The 18,425-nt window shown below is 46.0% G+C and overlaps 1 protein-coding gene and 1 non-coding gene across 3 annotated transcripts; both read left to right on the forward strand.

The window, feature by feature from the left end:
• Positions 1–150: 150 nt before the first annotated feature.
• LOC135814075 (signal transducing adapter molecule 2-like) lies at positions 151–15,506 on the forward strand. 2 transcript variants are annotated; one of them, XM_065327135.1, is made up of 17 exons: positions 151–410; positions 2,531–2,621; positions 2,927–3,002; positions 3,133–3,228; positions 4,553–4,635; positions 6,433–6,496; positions 7,232–7,396; positions 8,031–8,117; positions 8,448–8,542; positions 9,003–9,097; positions 9,997–10,082; positions 10,609–10,699; positions 11,053–11,107; positions 11,711–11,773; positions 13,191–13,264; positions 13,520–13,812; positions 14,768–15,506. In XM_065327135.1, exons 1-17 carry the CDS (start codon positions 374–376, stop codon positions 14,903–14,905), a joined length of 1,689 nt encoding a protein of 562 aa, XP_065183207.1. In that variant the 5' UTR covers positions 151–373; the 3' UTR covers positions 14,906–15,506. The 2 variants fall into 2 exon arrangements, with proteins under 2 accessions (XP_065183207.1, XP_065183208.1); XM_065327136.1 differs by having other exon boundaries at positions 8,034–8,117.
• A 2,407-nt stretch (positions 15,507–17,913) lies between these two features.
• Positions 17,914–17,995, forward strand: Trnal-uag (transfer RNA leucine (anticodon UAG)). Its single transcript has one exon. It is a non-coding gene; the product is annotated as a tRNA-Leu (tRNA).
• The last annotated feature ends 430 nt before the right edge of the window (positions 17,996–18,425 follow it).

The following is an 18,425-nucleotide window of genomic DNA, read 5'->3' on the forward strand; positions in this document are numbered from 1 at the left end:
AAATCGCTCTTTCATTTCAAACTAACTTGGCTGACGTAAGGACTGCATTGTATGACTCATGACTTCTGTGTCAGTTTTTTGCTTTTGCCATTTTGGACTGGCACTAGCACTGGGAGTTTGAACTCACACCAAAAAATATTCTTGAGCGAGAAAGAAGAAGAGGAGGAAGAAAGCTAAGAAGATCAGATCCTAGATCCTCCTCGAGCATTTAGTAGTCTATTGATCCTCGTTGAAGCTCTTGCAAAGTTACCTGCAAACTTGTGCAAAGTAATCCTTTGTTTAGACATTTCCGAATTCAAACTGCACCTGGAACCCGAGCTCAAGAAGCAGTTGTCAACTTGTTTGTTGAATCGGTAGCTGTTCTCTTGCCAGGATGCCAAGCGGCAGTAGAGAATTGGAAGATGATATTCGTAAGCTTTTATTTTAGTTGTGCAGTTGTGCATCTTTAGTTATTCGAACGCGACGTTACACTGTTTATGTGTGCGTGTGTGAAGTTTTAAAACTAAGGAACAGAATATCGTCACATGCACAGTCCCTAAAAATGTCTTTTATCATTTTTACATGGACGTATGCACAGGGGTTTTTCTCGAATGCAGCCCTCTGTGTACCCTGAAAGAACATTAATTTCGTATGTGCTTAGATGGGTGCCCCGCTTTGTCCAGATACTGGAGACAAAAGACCAATGAGTGGGAATGAGGCCCATCATGAAGCACGTTATTAACTAATAGCCGACAATGGGTACACTACATGCATACAGTATCAAAGGCCGATGGCCCTATGGAATCGTTCTTGAGTACGGTGTCCTGAGACTGCAGTGCGCCAGGTGTCGCCACCGTACCTGAGCATGATTCCGTATTCCATTGCCGACGACTGAGTACCCCCCCCCCCCCCACGCACACACACACGCCACCACCACTACCCTGATAGGGCCACCATCTGTACCAGTGGACCACAAGTAGACACAACACTACAACCTAAGGGATGTTGCTTCCAGTCAAATGGCGTTGGATAAAAACGGCGACCTGTACAAGGGGACCACATTTGTAGGTCGGTTTAGACAGAAAACACCGCCATTCCGGCAACAGGCTCTCAGCTGCACCAAATAAATAACTTTGCCAATATTTCGCCCATTGGGCATCATCAGCGCTGATGATGCCCAATGGGCGAAATATTGGCAAAGTTATTTATTTGGTGCAGCTGAGAGCCTGTTGCCGGAATGGCGGTGTTTTCGAGTGCAAGGAATACGCTGCAATGGAGTTTGGGAATTCTGAAGAAACGGTTTAGACAGATTCAACTGTATTATACTGTCCCCACAGAATAACGCGGACAATTTCCTTGAGTGATGTGCGTAATTATTCGGGTGAAAGCAGGTCATTAGTGAGGCTCTGGCCTGCGTGAAACATTGAGAAATCACGTAGAGAACAGGCGTCTGCATTAGAGTCTACAGCTTCGTGTGTGTTGAGTCCAGATTTCTACGAGGAGATGAGAGTCTCTACGTTGTGGCACACGCAAAGAAAATGCGTACAAATCTGCTACATTCCATTCAAATTTGGGAGAAAACTGCCAAATTTGGTATGGGAAATTCCTAGTACACATTCCACGTGATTTCTTTGCGTGAGCGTAGAGCAGAATAGGTTTCTTATATGTTGCTGGAACACAAAGAATGACCGTGGGATTCTTCGCGTTGCATTACCGTAACGTAGAACAGAACATCACTATTATGCGGCAATTATGCGAATGGTATCTGCCATTGGTACAACTTGTGTGTACATTCTTCCTGCACATATATAATTATGTGTACAACTTTGTTGTACATTCTCGTGGAAATCTACCACTTTTCTGGTTTTTTTTTATGATCCATAATTATATCGCCATGAGCTAGTACGAGGCACAAATTTTGGGGATATGTACAACTTTGTAGTACAGTTCCATAGCCCTGTGCTATCTTCTTGGACATTCCCATGGATTACTTGGGCTTTATGCCAACAATGTAAAAATCCTGATGAAAGCCAAGAACGCGGAAAATTGTTCGTTCGCGGAATCACGTTGTGCAGGTTATGTTCTGCTGTCATACTACTACTAACACTGGTCTGCTCTACTGAATAAGCCTTATGCACGTAACGTTGTACATACAGATGCATGAAATCCCCTAGAATCCCGTAGACCTGGTTGGGTGTTGAAGGGGGAGGAGCATTTGGCTCGTAGTACTATTGATTGCTTTCCTCCATTTCCATGTATTGTCATCTCGCTGCCAATTCTTAGATAGTATCCATTCCTGCTATTACACGTACAACCAAAACCTGTTTTGTTTGCGTACTCCTTTACTGGCTTACGGCTTCAGTCATTTCCAGCTCCTCCATGAATGTGATGTCTGCTGATTTCGCCGCTGTAAGACCTGTGTACATGTGCCCGTTCACAACTGTGCTTATTCTGTGTGTGTGTGTGTGCTCGCGCATGTGTTTGTGTGTGCGTGTGCATGCACGTGCGTGTTTTGTTTCTCGTTGCCACATGCCTGTGTGCTGCATGACAGAGACAGCCACGGGTGGCTGCTGGACGCCCGAGCAGCATGACTGGGATCTCATCTTTGACATCTGCTCACGCGTAACCAACACTCCTTCACTGTACGTGCTGCTTGCCGTGGTCCATAGCCTGGATTTATTCGTGTGTGCTTCCTGTTGATCACACTTCTGAACTTTGTGTCGCAGTATACCTAGGGCAGTCTCATCCGAAACATTGCCCCAGCATTGCGGACTAGTTGCCCGCCTGTATCGTCCGTCTATCTGTTTACTGTACAACACAGTTGAATAAACACACGCTTTATAGTCAGGAGCATACCCCGGCCTTCTCTCTGAGTCTCGGTGACCTAGGCAGTTCAGATCCACAGACTTTCTTGATGATATGCTTGTTTACGTTTTGGTGTGTACAGGGCAAAGCCAGCATATCAAGCCATTCAGAAGAGGATGCGATCATCGGCCGCTATTGTTCAATTCTCCTCATTAGTGGTAAGTTGTGAGGGTGCAACTGTGTGTGTGTGTCCTCGCGTGTATGTGTGCGTGTGCGTGCGCGTGTGCTTGTGATGCCATCTCACCGATCAGTTATTCCGTTTTTGCTGCCCTGCTTGTATTCATGCAGGTGCTGGAAGCCTTGGTAGCGAGCGGTGGACGACAATTCCAACTTGAAATCTCCTCACGCCCCTTTTATGATTTATGTGTCAGCTTGTATCGGAAGGTAAGCACTTTCGACTAACAGTTTTGAGTAATTCATTGAGCAGCACTATATGTACATGTGTCAAAGTAAGTTACTACCGTACTGGCAATATATGTTGCCGCAGTGAGGCCATGAAGCGTTACATTGGCACATGTTTGCCGCACGCAGGGCGTTACATGCAAAGTCGCACAGGAGCCGTTACACAGGTTTCTATATTGCCGCAGTCCTTTTTTTGCTATTGCCGCATCACTTTTTTTGCTATTGCCGCATCATATTTTTGCTTTTGCCGCATCATTTTTTCTTTTCATCCACATTGAAGGCACAGAAATTCAGTTGCTATCCAACTGTTACAAACCCGACGGCAAAGGGCGACAACGATATCAATAGAAGACTGTATATTTTTAAAAACTATCAGAGTGCAAAACAACCTCAGGAAAGAAGAAACCATTGAGATCGCCAACCACTGAATGATGCGCCTTCGAGTGTCAGGACTTCCTGCTGCGTCCAGTTTTGAACTTTTCACCACGCAGTACACGTGCTTTCACAGTTTTCAGCCATTTTTTGCAGTGCAAACTGCAATGAAAAGATCGCCGCACCCCGCCGGACGCGCGTTACGAACTCAACGAAAATTTGTCGCACTAGCCTGGTCGCGCGTTACGCCGCACCCCCCTGCGTTACGCGTTACGCGGCAACATATATTGCCAGTACGGTAGTAGTACTTCTCACTGCTTGTTGATAGCTTGTTGCCGCATGTCTAGCTCTGCATGCCATGTTCCAGCAATGTGTGCTTGCATTATCTCCTCTGTTAGAACTATTTTTTTAACCAACCGGGGGCAGTCCCACCCAACCAATGACGGTCCAGTCCAGCGTATGGCAGTCTAGCCCAACTGACTAATGGCATTTTTACCGTTTGGTTCGGTGCTGACCACTTCTCTGTACATCGCTGTGTCGAGTTGAGAAGTTCGTGGAAATTGTGTTTGGTTTGAGGAGATTCCATGTGCTCACACGTATACTGTAAAACATGTAATTTTAGGTGCATTAAAATTTACCTGCCAGGTTTCAGGTGTAATGTAGAATTAGGTGACCAGCGTTCCCTTCACATAGATTGCATACTCTCGAGGCTTTTAGGTGTAATTTAAATTTAGATGCCTGGTTTCTCTACCAAAATCACCAAAATTAAAGTGCCACCGAAAATTCCATGTGCTCACACGTATACCTCCTGCTGCTACTGCCATTGCTCTGGCCCTTTGTCAGAATCACCTCCAGCACTGTGTCTATGGTATGCTGCTTAAACATTTGTGTGTAACTGTTTGTGTTTCCGGCCTGATTTCCGTTGCTGCTGTAGCGTCCACATCAGAATGTTGTAGAGCGTCTTGGTATGTTGATCATGGAATGGGTCACGGTATTTGCCAGTGACAGTGGCATGGGGTAAGTGCGGTGGCTGTGAGTGTGCTCAGTTTTGTAGTTTGCTTGTCCACATTGTTACTGGACACTCAGCTTGTGAAACTCCAGGTATTTGAGGTTTAGCGAAACCTATGGCCGAAATGTCAGACCTGTTTCATGTATCACCTGCCTCAATAATGTTGTGTGTGTGTGTGTGTGTGTGTTTGGCCTCTGCGTCAACGCTGCTAAAACGAAATTTCTCGTGGCAGGTAGCCAAGTCAACATGCCTGATAGAGCCGATATGAACGTCAACGGTGATACTGTGGAGCACGTTCCATCCTTCATTTATCTGGGGTCCGTCGTGACACCGGATGCCCGCTCCTCTACTGACGTCAGTCGCCGCATAGCTGAGGCTTCCAAAGCCTTTGGAGCTCTTCTTCCAGTCTTGTCGGATCGCTCGCTGTCATTAGTCAGTAAGCGAAAGCTATACGTGGCCTGTGTCTTGTCCATTTTGCTGTACGGCAGTGAGTGCTGGACGCCCTTGAAAGCTGATAGTAGACGTTTGGATGCCTTTCATCATCGCTGCATCCGCACAATATTAGCCATCCCTCGCAGTCAGCAGCAATCCGATCGCATCACGTCTGCGCAGTTACGTCGTCACTGGGGTGACCCAGTGCCACTCTCTGTTAAGATGCGCCATCGTCGTTTAGAGTGGCTTGGTCATGTGGCTCGGATGTCGGAGGACCGTGTCCCATTGCAGCTGTTGTTTGGTCGTTTGTTGGCTGCGCGCCCCTTCTGCGGTCCCAGGCGTAGGTGGAGAGACGTTGTGGCTACTGACACGAAGTCCATTCCAAACTGGTTTGATTGCGCACAAGACCGGTCAGCTTGGCGAGAGCAGGTTCTGGTTTTTCAGCCTCCTCGGGCAGTAGAGAAATCCGTACTCTGCTCATCTTGCAACCGGGCTTTCTCTCGTCCTCAAGACAAGGCACGGCACAAGTGTTTGGCTGAGCGCCAACTTCCCGTCCACCAACAGCGTGGTTCAGCACAGTGCGTCAGTTGCTGCCGATGGTTCCGTAGTAAGGGTGGGCTTGCAGTTCATCGCTGCCAGCCTGCACTCCCTGAACATGCAGATACGGCATTGACGGCGTCTCTCGCTAGTTGCTGCTTCCAGCATTGTCAACGCTGCAATCGCTGCTTCAAGTCCCGGGCTGGTTTTAACCGCCATAACTGCAACCGTGGAAAACGTCTTGCTGCAGCCGATAGGGAATCACTGCCGCTGATCTGCATGCATTGCCCGAAACGTTTCCGACGACAGCAAGATTTGACGAGGCACCAGAAGTCCTGCCAATGACGGTGCACTCCAAACTCTGGCCCCCTCCGGGGGTGACATTGCCCAATGGGCAGTCATGCTATAGTAGTAGTAGTAGTAGTGTGTGTGTGTGTGTGTGTGTGTGTGTGTGTGTATGTGTGTGTGTGTGTGCGTGTGCGTGTATTTGTGTGCGTGTGTATTTGTGTGCGTGTGTGTATTTGTGTGTTTGTGTGTGTATTTGTGTGTATATTTGTGTGTGCGTGTGTGTGAGTGTGTGTGTGTGTGTGTGTATAATATTTGTGTGTGTGTGTGCATGTGTGTATTTGTGTGTGTGAGTATGTGTGTATAATATCTGTGTGTGCGTGCGTGTGTGTGTGTATTTGTGTGTATTTGTGTGTGTGTGTGTGTGTGTGTGTGTGTGTGTGTGTGTGTGTGTGTTTTGTCCGAGGGCACTGGTTCACTTGTCGTCATTCTGCTCCCTCTGGCAACACTCCGATGTGTGTGTGTGTGTGTGTGTGTGTTTCTGGCTATAGCATGATACAGAAGCTTTATCAAGATCTGAAAACAGAAGGTTTTCCTTTCCCCAGCTCACCTAGTGTAAGTTGCCTTAGCTAGACTGAATGTGATGGTGGGTTTCTATAGCGTCTGTAGTGAGGGAACATTGATGAATACAACTCTTTGGCCCATGTGCAGTCGTCATGTGCAGTCATCATGTGCAGTCATATGCTACTTGTAGTCTCCATAGCAGGACAGCAGTGGTTTTCAACCATGTGCTGTGGTGATGAAAGTATAGCTAGAGAGGTTGATTGTCGCTAGATGTCTATTCTTTGTAGCGACCAACAACATGCAGGATACATCCGTACGCTGTGTGCATAGCACTCGGGCGACATCTAATTTTCCAAACTGTGCAGATTCTTGACTGAAATGCCTCATCGAAAGGTTGGCATCATATCAGGACATTTTCAGCTGTTAGCTCAAAAAAAACTGAAGGCGATTTGAGGTTGGGGAATGGAGTTTGACGAAATTCCGCAAGCTATCTTTGGAGCACAAACAATGCCGTTCAGGCTGGTATTCCCTGGTGCATGTTATGCATGTGTCCGGCCTGAGCTGGTCTGGATTTCTTGACTCTTCCCTCGTGCAAAGAGAGATTCCAATCAAAACTTGGAAAACAAAATCAGCTACAGAACATCTTGCACTCTTCGGAACAGCCACCCGTATGCAGTGGATTCGAGCACTCATCTGTGACGTCTTTTGTTATCGTCTACACTACTTGCCTTTTGTAGCTATGTTTGTGGTTTAAAGTGTTGATCTTTGTTCTCTTTGCTTGGTCAGTTGACATCGTCAACAAACACTAGCACTCGTAGTACCAGTACTCCTCCCGTAACCTCATCTGCTAGTGCCAGGAAAGAGGATGAGGACCTGTCACGAGCAATTGCCCTGTCTCTACAGGACGCGTCCACGTCTAGTGGCACTGCATCTTCATCTCAGTTCCCGGCAGTAAGTGGACAGAGACTGAAACTTACGCTCTAGTTTAGTGTACTGACTACTGTCGTGTTCTACTGCTCGTTCCATGTGCACTTATACCTTGCTTATCCGGGCCGTCCGCGACCGGGCACTGCCCGCAACTTTGAAATGTCCGTAACTCCGAAACACGTACATGTTGATGGTATGGGGAAGGCCATAACTATGGCATATGACGTCACTATTTCCACGAAAAGTGACAAAAGAGTAGTAATATTTCCACTAGAAACTGTTCCACTGTTGCCTGATGATTGCGAAAGCATGCAACTTTGAGTAGCGACTAACAAGCCTTGATTGCCCTTGTTCTGTGTAATGTTTCCACTAAAACTCGCCCAAAGGGTGCCCGGTAGACCGAAGTGTCTGTAATCTCGGGGTCCGGATAACCCAGGTTTGATTGTACTCCATTGTGTGCTGACAGTTGTACACAATCATAAATGTACAATGCTACTCTTTCGCCATTTGCAGTGAATTTTAATGTATTGTGAATGAATGAATGAATGAATGCACCCGAACTGTCCTTCCCTATTCACATCTACTTCAAGTATCCATATTCATATTCATATACTACATTCTGTTGCCTAATGCCTTGCTAACTGTTGTACTTGCACAGCAGGCAACGTCCAGCTCACTGTACCCCACTCTTGGCTCAGCACCAGCATCAGCACCAGCACCAGTCCAGTCAGCGCCGCAGCAGTTGGTACGTAGCGCTGGCAGAATGTTTGATCGACGATGGTCGGGGAAAGTCTTAGTGTGGCTAGCTGAAGTGCATGAATATTGTGTGGGTGGCTATGCATTGTATACGTCTGCTGTGACATCATTACATCATCATAACCTGCTACTGTAGTAGAAATGTTGCAGTATGATAATGACTTGTCACAAGACAGATAGGCCACTGTAGGTACTGTCACAAGACTCGCAACCCAGACATACTGTTTGGTATCATACTGAAGTAGTAGTTGTTATATGCTCATTTCTGTCAGGCAATGTTGCTCTGCTGCGGTGCTGTGATTATATTACTGTGCTGTAGGGCTTCCAAGCACGAGCTCTTTATGACTTTCAGTCTGAGGACGACAATGAGATATCCTTCAAGGCTGGAGAGCTTGTCAATGTGACGGATAGCAGGTCAGCTGCACGCTCTAGAGCTAAACCAGCAGTGTGATGTCTCTCTCTTCTCTCTCTCTCTCTCTCTCTCTCTCTCTCTCTCTCTCTCTCTCTCTCTCTCTCTCTCTCTCTCTCTCTCTCTCTCTCTCTCTCTCTCTCTCTCTCTCTCTCTGTCTCTCTTTCTCTCTCTCTCTCCCTCTTCCTTTCCTTTTGTTCCAGTTGCTCACTTTGAGTGGATGCTGTTTTGCTTTCACCCTGCTTTAAACAAGGAAGAGAATTATTTATTCGGATTTGCAAGAAACTACACTGTACGACTAATATCATTATTTTGTTGGTTATATCAGTCACTCCACCACTCCACAATGCGCTCTTGGCTGACCCGGGAGATTGGTTTACTAGGTTAACACGTATTTTTATGAATATTTGTGTGCATTTGTGCTTGTGTTAATGTGTGTGTTCTTTGTGCATTTGCTTTGTGCAGTGACGAGAACTGGTGGAGTGGCTCAACACTGGCTGGTTCTGGCATGTTTCCCGCTTCGTTTGTAACTCGAGACTTGACTGTCACGCCCGAACCAGGTTAGTATGTATGATGTGAGTAGGGTCAGTCCTGAGCTTTCCACGCGCACACCCTGCCCTCGATACTGGTCACATGGCTTGAACAGAGAGTCCAGGGCTGGCTAGAGCAAGTACGACTCTACGTTACTGCTGCTGTTGGTGCTGGATTTCTTGAAGACATTGTGCAGGCTGCATGACTTGAAGCCACCGCATTGGCCCCCACCTGAGAAGCTTTTTGGGGGGGGGGGGGGGGGTGGCCCTGCTGAAAAAAATGAGTTATGGGTATGGTCAATCTTCAAGCTCGAAGCGCGGGAGATACAGTTCAGCTCCTCACACCTATCCTTGACTCTTTTTTTGAAAAGCCGCCATCAATAGTTGTGGTGGTGCCGATTGAAAAATGGCATCGTCATCGGCCATGTCGACGGGACGTTGTTCATATAGAGAGAATTGTGTTGCTCCGACACTCTCGATTCATGTGGGGCAGCCCGAAACCGCAAGGCTTGCGGGCAGGCAGCGGGTGATGATTTCATCGTCAGGGTACCGGGCACACTGTATTACCCTGTATTGCTTTCTGCAGAATGTTCACGAGTGGTCCTGTGGCATCCAGAAAAGAGTTCAGCTTTTCGAGAATTATGAGAATTATCGATCACGGGACTTCGTCCCTGACAGGAGCCTCCCTTTCACCAGCATGAGAGATGTCGGCTAAGAATGCGAGCAGGGCAACGTGGAAATGTAGTGTGGGCACGCTGCCCACTTTAACAAATTAATAGAGTGGCAAGTACTATTGGGGGTCTCTTGCTTCGTAAGTGGAAGCGAAAAAAGTCATACCCAGGCCGGGGTATGACCTCTTGATAAAGAATATTGAGCACTTTGTCTCTTTTTCTTTCTGTTATCTCACCCTGTCTTTGATGCTTGCCTAGAAATTCCTGCTCAGAAAACCAGCAGTGGGTCTTCCACCGCAAAAACCAGCACCCAGGCAGCAAAGCCTAAGCCCGAGATCAGAGAGGTAAAGTTGATGTCCGCCCACTTTGTAGTTCCAGTAGGTGCGTAACAACAACCCTGCTCAATCGTCACTGTAGTAACAACACAAAGCATTCGTATGATGGATATGATAGCAAGGTTTTGAACGCAGTGAATGCACAATGAAGCCGGAAAGCTTATTCAAATATGACGTTTTATTTCGTGTTACGATATACATGTGCCACCACACAACTCCTCCATGCTCAGATGATAGCTAAACTCACATCTCACAGACTGATTTCCAAGGATATCATAATTATGATATTCTTGGAAATCATTCTGTGAGATGTGAGGTCTGATGTGTGGCTACCGGGTTTTGACTATTGTTCCGAGCATTCAGGGGTCGTGGATGCTGCTACCTTGTCCGAATTTACGATGTCTGATCCTTGATTCTTCAGACGTTCCCATGTTCATTCCCTCAAACTAATGAATATCCAATCCTTGTGTTTGTTGATCAACATTGTTGACTTAGTATTAACCTGGTTCACTGCTCCCTGTTCACTACTATGCAGGCTCAGATTGAGTTGTTGTTGGATATGCTGCACAATGCCGATGCCACTGTTGCCAATGAAGAAGAGGATCGCACGCTGAAGGAGCTTGAAAGTAAGTCGATCGCTTGAATGGCTTCTCTGTGTACGGAAATGTAGCAACGCCATGGAGCAGACCTCGCATATCCTGTGTTTCAACTGCCCATACAATGAAAGAAGAAAAAGAAAGCCTGGATGTGCGAATTTATGTTGATGTAGTGGTGGTGATCCTATGGTGGCTTTGGGCGAGCTGTAATCTTCTTTCTTAGCTGAGCCTGGTGGGTTCAAAATACAATGCATGCATGTACCTGTTAGGTAGAAGCATACTAAGTTGTCTTTAGATGGCCAGATGGTCATGTGCTTCTCTTTTCCAATGTTTCTGAAGTGTATGAATTGATTGCTGCTTCTCTCTCTCTCTTGCTATTGCAGATGAGTGCAATGATATGAAGCCGCTCATAGCCGAGAAGATCAGTGTCATTGACAGGTCAGCTGGCCAGTTAGCAGTTTCCCACTCCCACATCGTCATTCAGACATGTGCACACTGCACACTCTCCACATGACACAGCATCTCCATGTGTGGCCATTTATTTAGTTACTAACCGTTTGTCTGAGACTTTAATACATGGTCATCATGGGTGAATTTTTTGTTCCGACCTAACAGCACTATGAATGCTCGTTTCTACCAGCTCCATTGAGGCTATTTCGTTACTCTGATTATGAGCAGGAACTTCACTCTCGGCTTCAGGCATCAGCCGTGTGTTCCATTATGTGACTACAGTCAACTTCGCTTATAACGACTGCGGATATAACGACAAATCGCAAATAACGACAGAGTTTCCATGCCCAGAGCACAGTCAATTCTACCTGAATACATATAATGAGACTTCGGGTATAACGACACTTTTCTGATGCCCCGCCGACTGTCGTTATACGCAAAGTGGACTGTACACATATTATGTACTTGGAAGTACTACAGTACACGACTACACATACATGCACTACTACGGTATATGTGCAACAGTACGTGATGTACTTGTACTGCTGTTGGACTCTGTGCCTTGCTGTGGTTCTTTTCTCACACATGTAGGGAGCGCCAGGCACTGCAGGATCTCAATCAACAATTTCAAGATGCCCTGGCCTATTACCAACAGTAAGCAGTTGTTATCATGATGAATCCCTTTTATTCCCGTAGCTATGCAGAAGACGTTACTTCAGTAACGTCTGGCGCTAGCCAGGGTCCACACAGCTTCAATTTGGTATTTGTGTGTTTGTTTGTTTGTGTGTTTGTTTGTTTGTTTGTTTGTGTCACGCCTGGCGCTATCCCGTATCTGACGGCAAAAAAAGCATAGGGATGTTATAAATTTTTCAATTCTCCTATTTTTTTCAGGCATATCCTGGGATTCGAACCCGCACTATCGCCCTACATGCATTCCCCCATACACTTCGCATTCATACCCATTCTTCCAAGTTGCTTCACGTTATGATCTTGCGTTTGAAAGCCCTATTTGAATATTGCGGGCAGCTGTATGTGGCCAGCTGTGTTTGATGGTACGGTACGGTACGGGAGACGGTGTCGTATTACCCTCGATCGTACCTGTCCCGTACCTGTCCCCTACCGTACCGTACCATCAAAGACGGCTGGCCACAATGCATATTCAAATAGGGCTTTCAAATGCAAGATCATAATGTGAAGCAACTTGGAAGAATTAGTATGTATGCGAAGTGTATCGGGGGATGCATGCAGGGCGCGCGATAGTGCGGGTTCGAATCCCAGGTTATGTTTTTTTTTTAAAGGAATTTTTAAAAGAATTTATAACATCCCTATGCTTTTTTTTGTCTAGGTCATCAAGGCAAAAAAGCATAGCGTAGGGCCCTGAGCTTCCAAGCTCTCTCGTTTTATACCCCTGAAATCCAGAACAAGACCTCAAATTACCCCAATGTTCTAATTTACTTACTCAAATAGTCCAACAACAGAAGACACAGACTGAATGTCCATCCTGGGAAAAAAACATTTTGAATACATGTAAACCGAATTTTGGAAATAGACTGTTTGACCACAACATGTATGTATAGTGATAGTGATGCACTGTGGTGGAAGGCAGTAGAATGATAGCCATGGCAGATTACAATCGTGCAAGCTGGGTGCTTCGTTGTCGCTGAAATGCATGTTGGTGGCTGTTGTAAGCACTGACAGGTACATTGTGCTCCCTGGACCATGGCTGTAACCACAGCCTTCTTCATCTGCTCTGCCTCTGGCAGCTGCTAACATGCTGGAAACACCAATGGATATTACATGTAGTGGTGCAAGTGTGCTAGTACCTGTGTGGATATTACATGTAGTGGTGCAAGTGTGCTAGTACCTGTGTGGATATTACATGTAGTGGTGCAAGTGTGCTAGTACCTGTGTGGATATTACATGTAGTGGTGCAAGTGTGCTAGTACCTGTGTGGATATTACATGTAGTGGTGCAAGTGTGCTAGTATCTGTGTCGTTTCTCACCATGCATCCAGCACAATTCTGTTTCTAGCAAGTTTGTTTGTTGTCTGTGCTGCCATGCTGCGTATCAGGTTGATGAAGGAATCAGCGTACAACCAGCCACAGTCGCATGGAGAATCTGCACCACAAGCCCCTACTTATTCAGGTAGGTAACCAAGTTAAATGGTTTCCATTCTCCTGGGCTGTTAATCTAGCTGGGATGCCCTGACGGTACCCGGAAATTAATGCGCTAGAGCTGCCTGTACCTACATATGCCCCCCCCCCCCCCACACACACGCAGTTGTGTCATGTTCATGCATGGGTGAACATGCAGTCGTCGTCATTGTGTATCTCACGATGCTGTGAATATGGCATGGCCACTGCCTTACAGACTGCCGCTGCTTTCCGTGTTCCTCTGTAGAAGACTATGGCCAGCCCATCCCAGTACCACAGCAACAACACCCAGCCGCTGCTCCGGCATATCAAGCATCGCCACCAGTTACGGGTGGTTACTATGCCAACTCGCCGGCCAAGTATCAGGAGGCGCCACAGCCAGCGTCAACGCAATACCAGCAGCCACAGATGTATGCATATCAACAAGCAGCACCGCAGCAACAGCCGCCACCACCACAACAGATGCCAGCCCAGCACCCACAGCAGCAACAGCAACATTTCCCGCAAGATCCCGGAGTATATGCACATCCACATGGTCAGGTAAGCACACTATAATCGTTTGCAGTTTTCAGCGCGCTGTTGATTGCTGTGTTGTACATTGCAATTGGTGTTGTACCCACAAGTTGACAACTACTCACGTTGCCAATCTGGTGATACAGTATACTGATCTTTGTATGTACATGTACTCTAATGTCCTCACCTATTCAATTAGCATGGGCTCAACACCCTGCTGGCTCAGCTAAACATGAGCATGTGAATGTCAATGATCACGAATTTAAAATCTTGTACGTACGTGGTCTTGTGCTGTAGAGTGGTGTGTGCTTCCCAGCGCGTGTAGCGTACTTACAGGGATGAATGTATCCTGTATCGCATCGCAGTTTGCGATGCAAAATCGATCTACTGCTACTCAATAGTCACCATGACTCGCAGAAAATTGCGATACATACAGACTATCCATGCCTAGCCTGCGCTGTCAAGTAACATGCATACTGTGCAGTGTATGTGGTGCAGGTACTCTCAGTCTGCGTGCACATGTATGCTTCAGTCGTTTTTGTGCAAATGGGCTTTCAGGCATCACTCTCAAGAAGGGCAATGTGGTAAACACCCAACCTTCAGAGAAAAATGCTAATCAAAACCAAAGACTGCTACACAATTGTGAATTTGTGTAGCAGAAACTGCTATGTAAAAATATGACAATAAATTCATCCCTGACTTACCTAGGTACGATGTCCGGCAATGTTGTTTCTGAACCCCTTGCTATTAGTCGTATCCAGCACTTAGCACAATACAGAACTGTAGTCTACCTGACAGCATTGCATGCATTGCTAAGCAAAGGATGATTGTGTCAAGCTACTTGTAGTTCCGTGATATACACAATGGACCCGGATCAACTTTTTACACTGTACTCCTTGCCTATGGATTGCGTGTCTTAAAATTGGGCACACTATGCTGTAATGGTTACACATGTGTTTTGTGTCTTCTTCCACTGACTCAGGTACCTACTGGTGGACACCCTGGTCAACAGCCACAACAGCAGCAGCAACAACATGCCATGCAACAACAGCAGCCGCCACCAGCGCAATACCACAACATGCCACCAGCACAGGTGATGCCAGACGGGTCCCTGCTCTAGCACGCTATATTCCCCGGCCCCACTCTAGTATGCATGCTGTGCATAGGCGCTGCATGGTCAGCACAAAGCAAGTAGTATTTACCGTTTGCACACCAGTGTTCCTTTCTCTCTCTTCCTCTATCAACATATTTACTCTCAAAGAGGCCTGTCTTCTATTGACCATAGTGTTAGTTACGAATTGAGTCACGTTTAGTAGTGCATAGTCCATATTAGCCTCTGCTCTGCACAGTGGCCTTGCACTTCTTCTGATTTTCGTTATAATTGTAGCATGGATTTTGAATAGCCTTGTTTGCGGCATGCGTAAAAGTTTGTACGTTATGCCTTTCTTTATTTGTACTGCCCAGCCAGCAACTCTTGGGTCAAAAATGTGTTTTGCTGGGTCTAAGATTAATGTTGATTTTCCCCACCTTGTGTTTGTATGTATTCCCATTGGAATGTGGCATTGATTTGATGAGCAGCTTTCTGTGAATGGTTTTTAACAATAGGCGGTGTTTTGCTTTTGCCCACATATCACTTATAGCACGCGTCTGGTTTTGAACAGCAATTATTATGTGATCCACTAACAGTGCGATGAATATTGGCTGCAGTGCAGCTCGGGCCATTCTTCTGTCTCACCACAATGTCTGGGTGTGGCCATGTGCTTGTGTTTGCCTGTGATGAAGCAATGCATTTGTTCTTCTCTCAGTTATGGTGTAAAGTACTACAGTAGCTCTACCACTTTGGAGGTGAAACGGCCTTTACACATGTGTTAGTTAAGGCAAAAATTAAAATTTCACCAGTTGTAGTCTTCGGGGTGCTGAGTCGAATGGTCTTGGTCCGAGAAAGCTGAGACGCTCCCTTCCTACTTGAATCCCAATCGAACTCGCGCACTTCCACCGAAACTGGGTGACTGCGCCCTACTATAAAAAAGATGGGGATTTGTATGCAAAATGTCACTAAAAGCGCCATTTCGTTCTTATAAAAGCACGCATGACCGCGATTGGCCCATATGTTGTAGTCTTTTGGACGCTGAGTCGAATGGTTTTGGTCCGAAAAGGCTGCGATGCAGCGTCCCTCCTTTATTCCCAATCGAACATGGTTGAACAAGCGGTCACGTGCTCCTGCGTACACCAGTCACCTGGTCACCGTGCCTGCAGGGTACAACTTACTAGCCTGTTTGACCTTTTTTGGGTGCAGTCCTGTCACTCGAGTTGAACTCGAGTTGAACCTTGGTGTGAAAGTTGTCGCATGGCGTGGTGACCAGGTGATTTGGGCACCCAGGAGCACGCGACCACTTGTTCAACCATGTTCGATTGGGCATAAAGGAGGAACGCTGCATCGCAGCCTTTTCGGACCAAAACCAGTCGACTCAGCGTCCAAAAGACTACAACATATGGGCCAATTGCGGTCATCCGTGCTTTTCTGAGAACGAAATGGCGCTTTTAGTGACATTTTGCATACAAATCCCCATCTAGTAGGGCGCAGTCACCCAGTTTCGGTGGAAGTGCGCGAGTTCAATTGGGATTCAAGTAGGAAGGGAGCGTCTCAGCTTTCTCGGACTAAGACCATTCGACTCAGCACCCCGAAGACTACAACTGGTGAAATTTTAATTTTTGCCTTAACTTCCCTTTTAAACTTATTTTTCTTCTCCAGATTGTTCTGTAGCACAAGTAGACCCCAGAAATGGTGCTTGTATGACCCTATGGTAAACTGTACATGTACATGTATGCGTATTTTATTTTTTTCGTACTTTTTGTACTTTAAATGTGGCGGCATTATATGAGACATGCATTGGTCCGGACTTTGAGACGGCATCAGTTCATACAGCTGAAACGCGACATAACTGTTACTTGCCATGATCCCCATGCGAAAAGTTTTCCTCGGCTTTTTCAAGTTTAGTTGTACCTAAACATGCGGAACGCCCGGGTCCAGGGAATGGTTCTCTTGTCAGATATCAGCATTATGGTGTTCAAGGCGCGGACATTTTTCCCCACGTGGCCATTTTTGACATGTATTCCGTTTTTTGTGTTTAGTCTCGTTGTTACCGCTTACTGTACATCCTACCAGTAGTAACTAACTAACTTAGCACCCAGCTGACTACCAACGAGTACAAGTGTGTAAAACTGTGACTTGCAAGTAGGTTTGAGAGAAAGTGTAGGTGTCCGACCAGGCTGGATTCATGATTTGGTTTGGTGGTTGGCATCTAAGGGGCCGTCCGGGGTTACCGATTGTTTTTACAAAACGAAAAGTTTTAGTATTTTTCAGCCCCCACCCACCCACCCACCTTTTCTGCAGGTAAAACGAATTCCAATAAAATATTGATGTCAATTTTCGACACCCAGAATATACTGGGCATTCTCCATCAGCATTCGATGATTATTTTCAAAACGAAACTCCATCAAACCCACCCACCCACAAACGAAAACATTTCGTTTTAAAAATATTATTAGTAACCTTGGACGGCCCCTAACGGTACTGTATCTACCTTCAAGTCCAGTGCATAATATTATTATCTTGCTCTGGAGTTAATCAACTTGCTCTATAGTAGGGTCAAAAATTCCGGCATAATGGCAACCGTGCCCCGGGCTGGAGCAGTTGTTTGTTTGCTTTTTGTTTGTATTCTTTATTTAGAGTGGGAAGTCCAAAACAGGCCCTAACCTAATAACAATGGTCCCACTAGTGAGGGGATGCTGTATCGGTGCATAAGGATTAGTGAGTTGTCCTTGCATCTTTTATTTCACGTTGTTACGCGCCGCCGCAGTGCACTAGTGATGTTGGGTTTCAACATTTTTATTCATGATTATTTTCAATTTCAATTCCCACATTGTTGCTGCTGCTGTTATTGCTAATTTTACCATCATAGTAAAAAGGCAATATCATTCAAAATCATCTTCATGAGTATGACAGAGTAGAGTTTTTGGCAAATCGAGAAAATCCTTCCAACTAAATACTTACTCGAACTCGCTGTCCAGTGCTGCTGGTTCACTTTTCAGTGCAACACTCAACATTACAGAGATCAACGGTGCGTTGGTAGCGTGGCCGAGTGGTCTAAGGCGCTGGATTTAGGCTCCAGTCATTTCGATGGCGTGGGTTCGAATCCCACCGCTGCCAGAACCTTCTTTTTTTAAACTTTCAAAGCTTGCCACACAGGCCTTTCACATGGTTCTTTACTTTTTACCAAGAACCCTCTATATTATTTTTAATAATTATGTACTCTTATCTTGACAGTCTTGTTTTTACCTCACTCAGCATAGCTACCGTTGCTACAGCCTTAGCCTAAGGGCCTAGGGTCGGGAGGGAGTACAGTGTCAGTAGTAAAAATACAGTACAGTATTTTTATACTACCGGTACATGTACTATTTTTTTACTACACAGTATACAAGCTCCATCCACGTCCTCAATAAATCTGTCAGAAATTGAAAAAATTAATATTAATTTTCATGTACTTTTGATCTTGCCTCTTCTCTTATTGATCTTGCAGTGTAGAACTGTGAAGTACGTAGACTAGAACCATGGTGATTGCGCGTGCGTGCATAGACTT

The sequence above is a fragment of the Sycon ciliatum genome, chromosome 4 (assembly GCF_964019385.1).
Source record: "Sycon ciliatum chromosome 4, ocSycCili1.1, whole genome shotgun sequence".
NCBI classification, from domain to species: domain Eukaryota; kingdom Metazoa; phylum Porifera; class Calcarea; order Leucosolenida; family Sycettidae; genus Sycon; species Sycon ciliatum.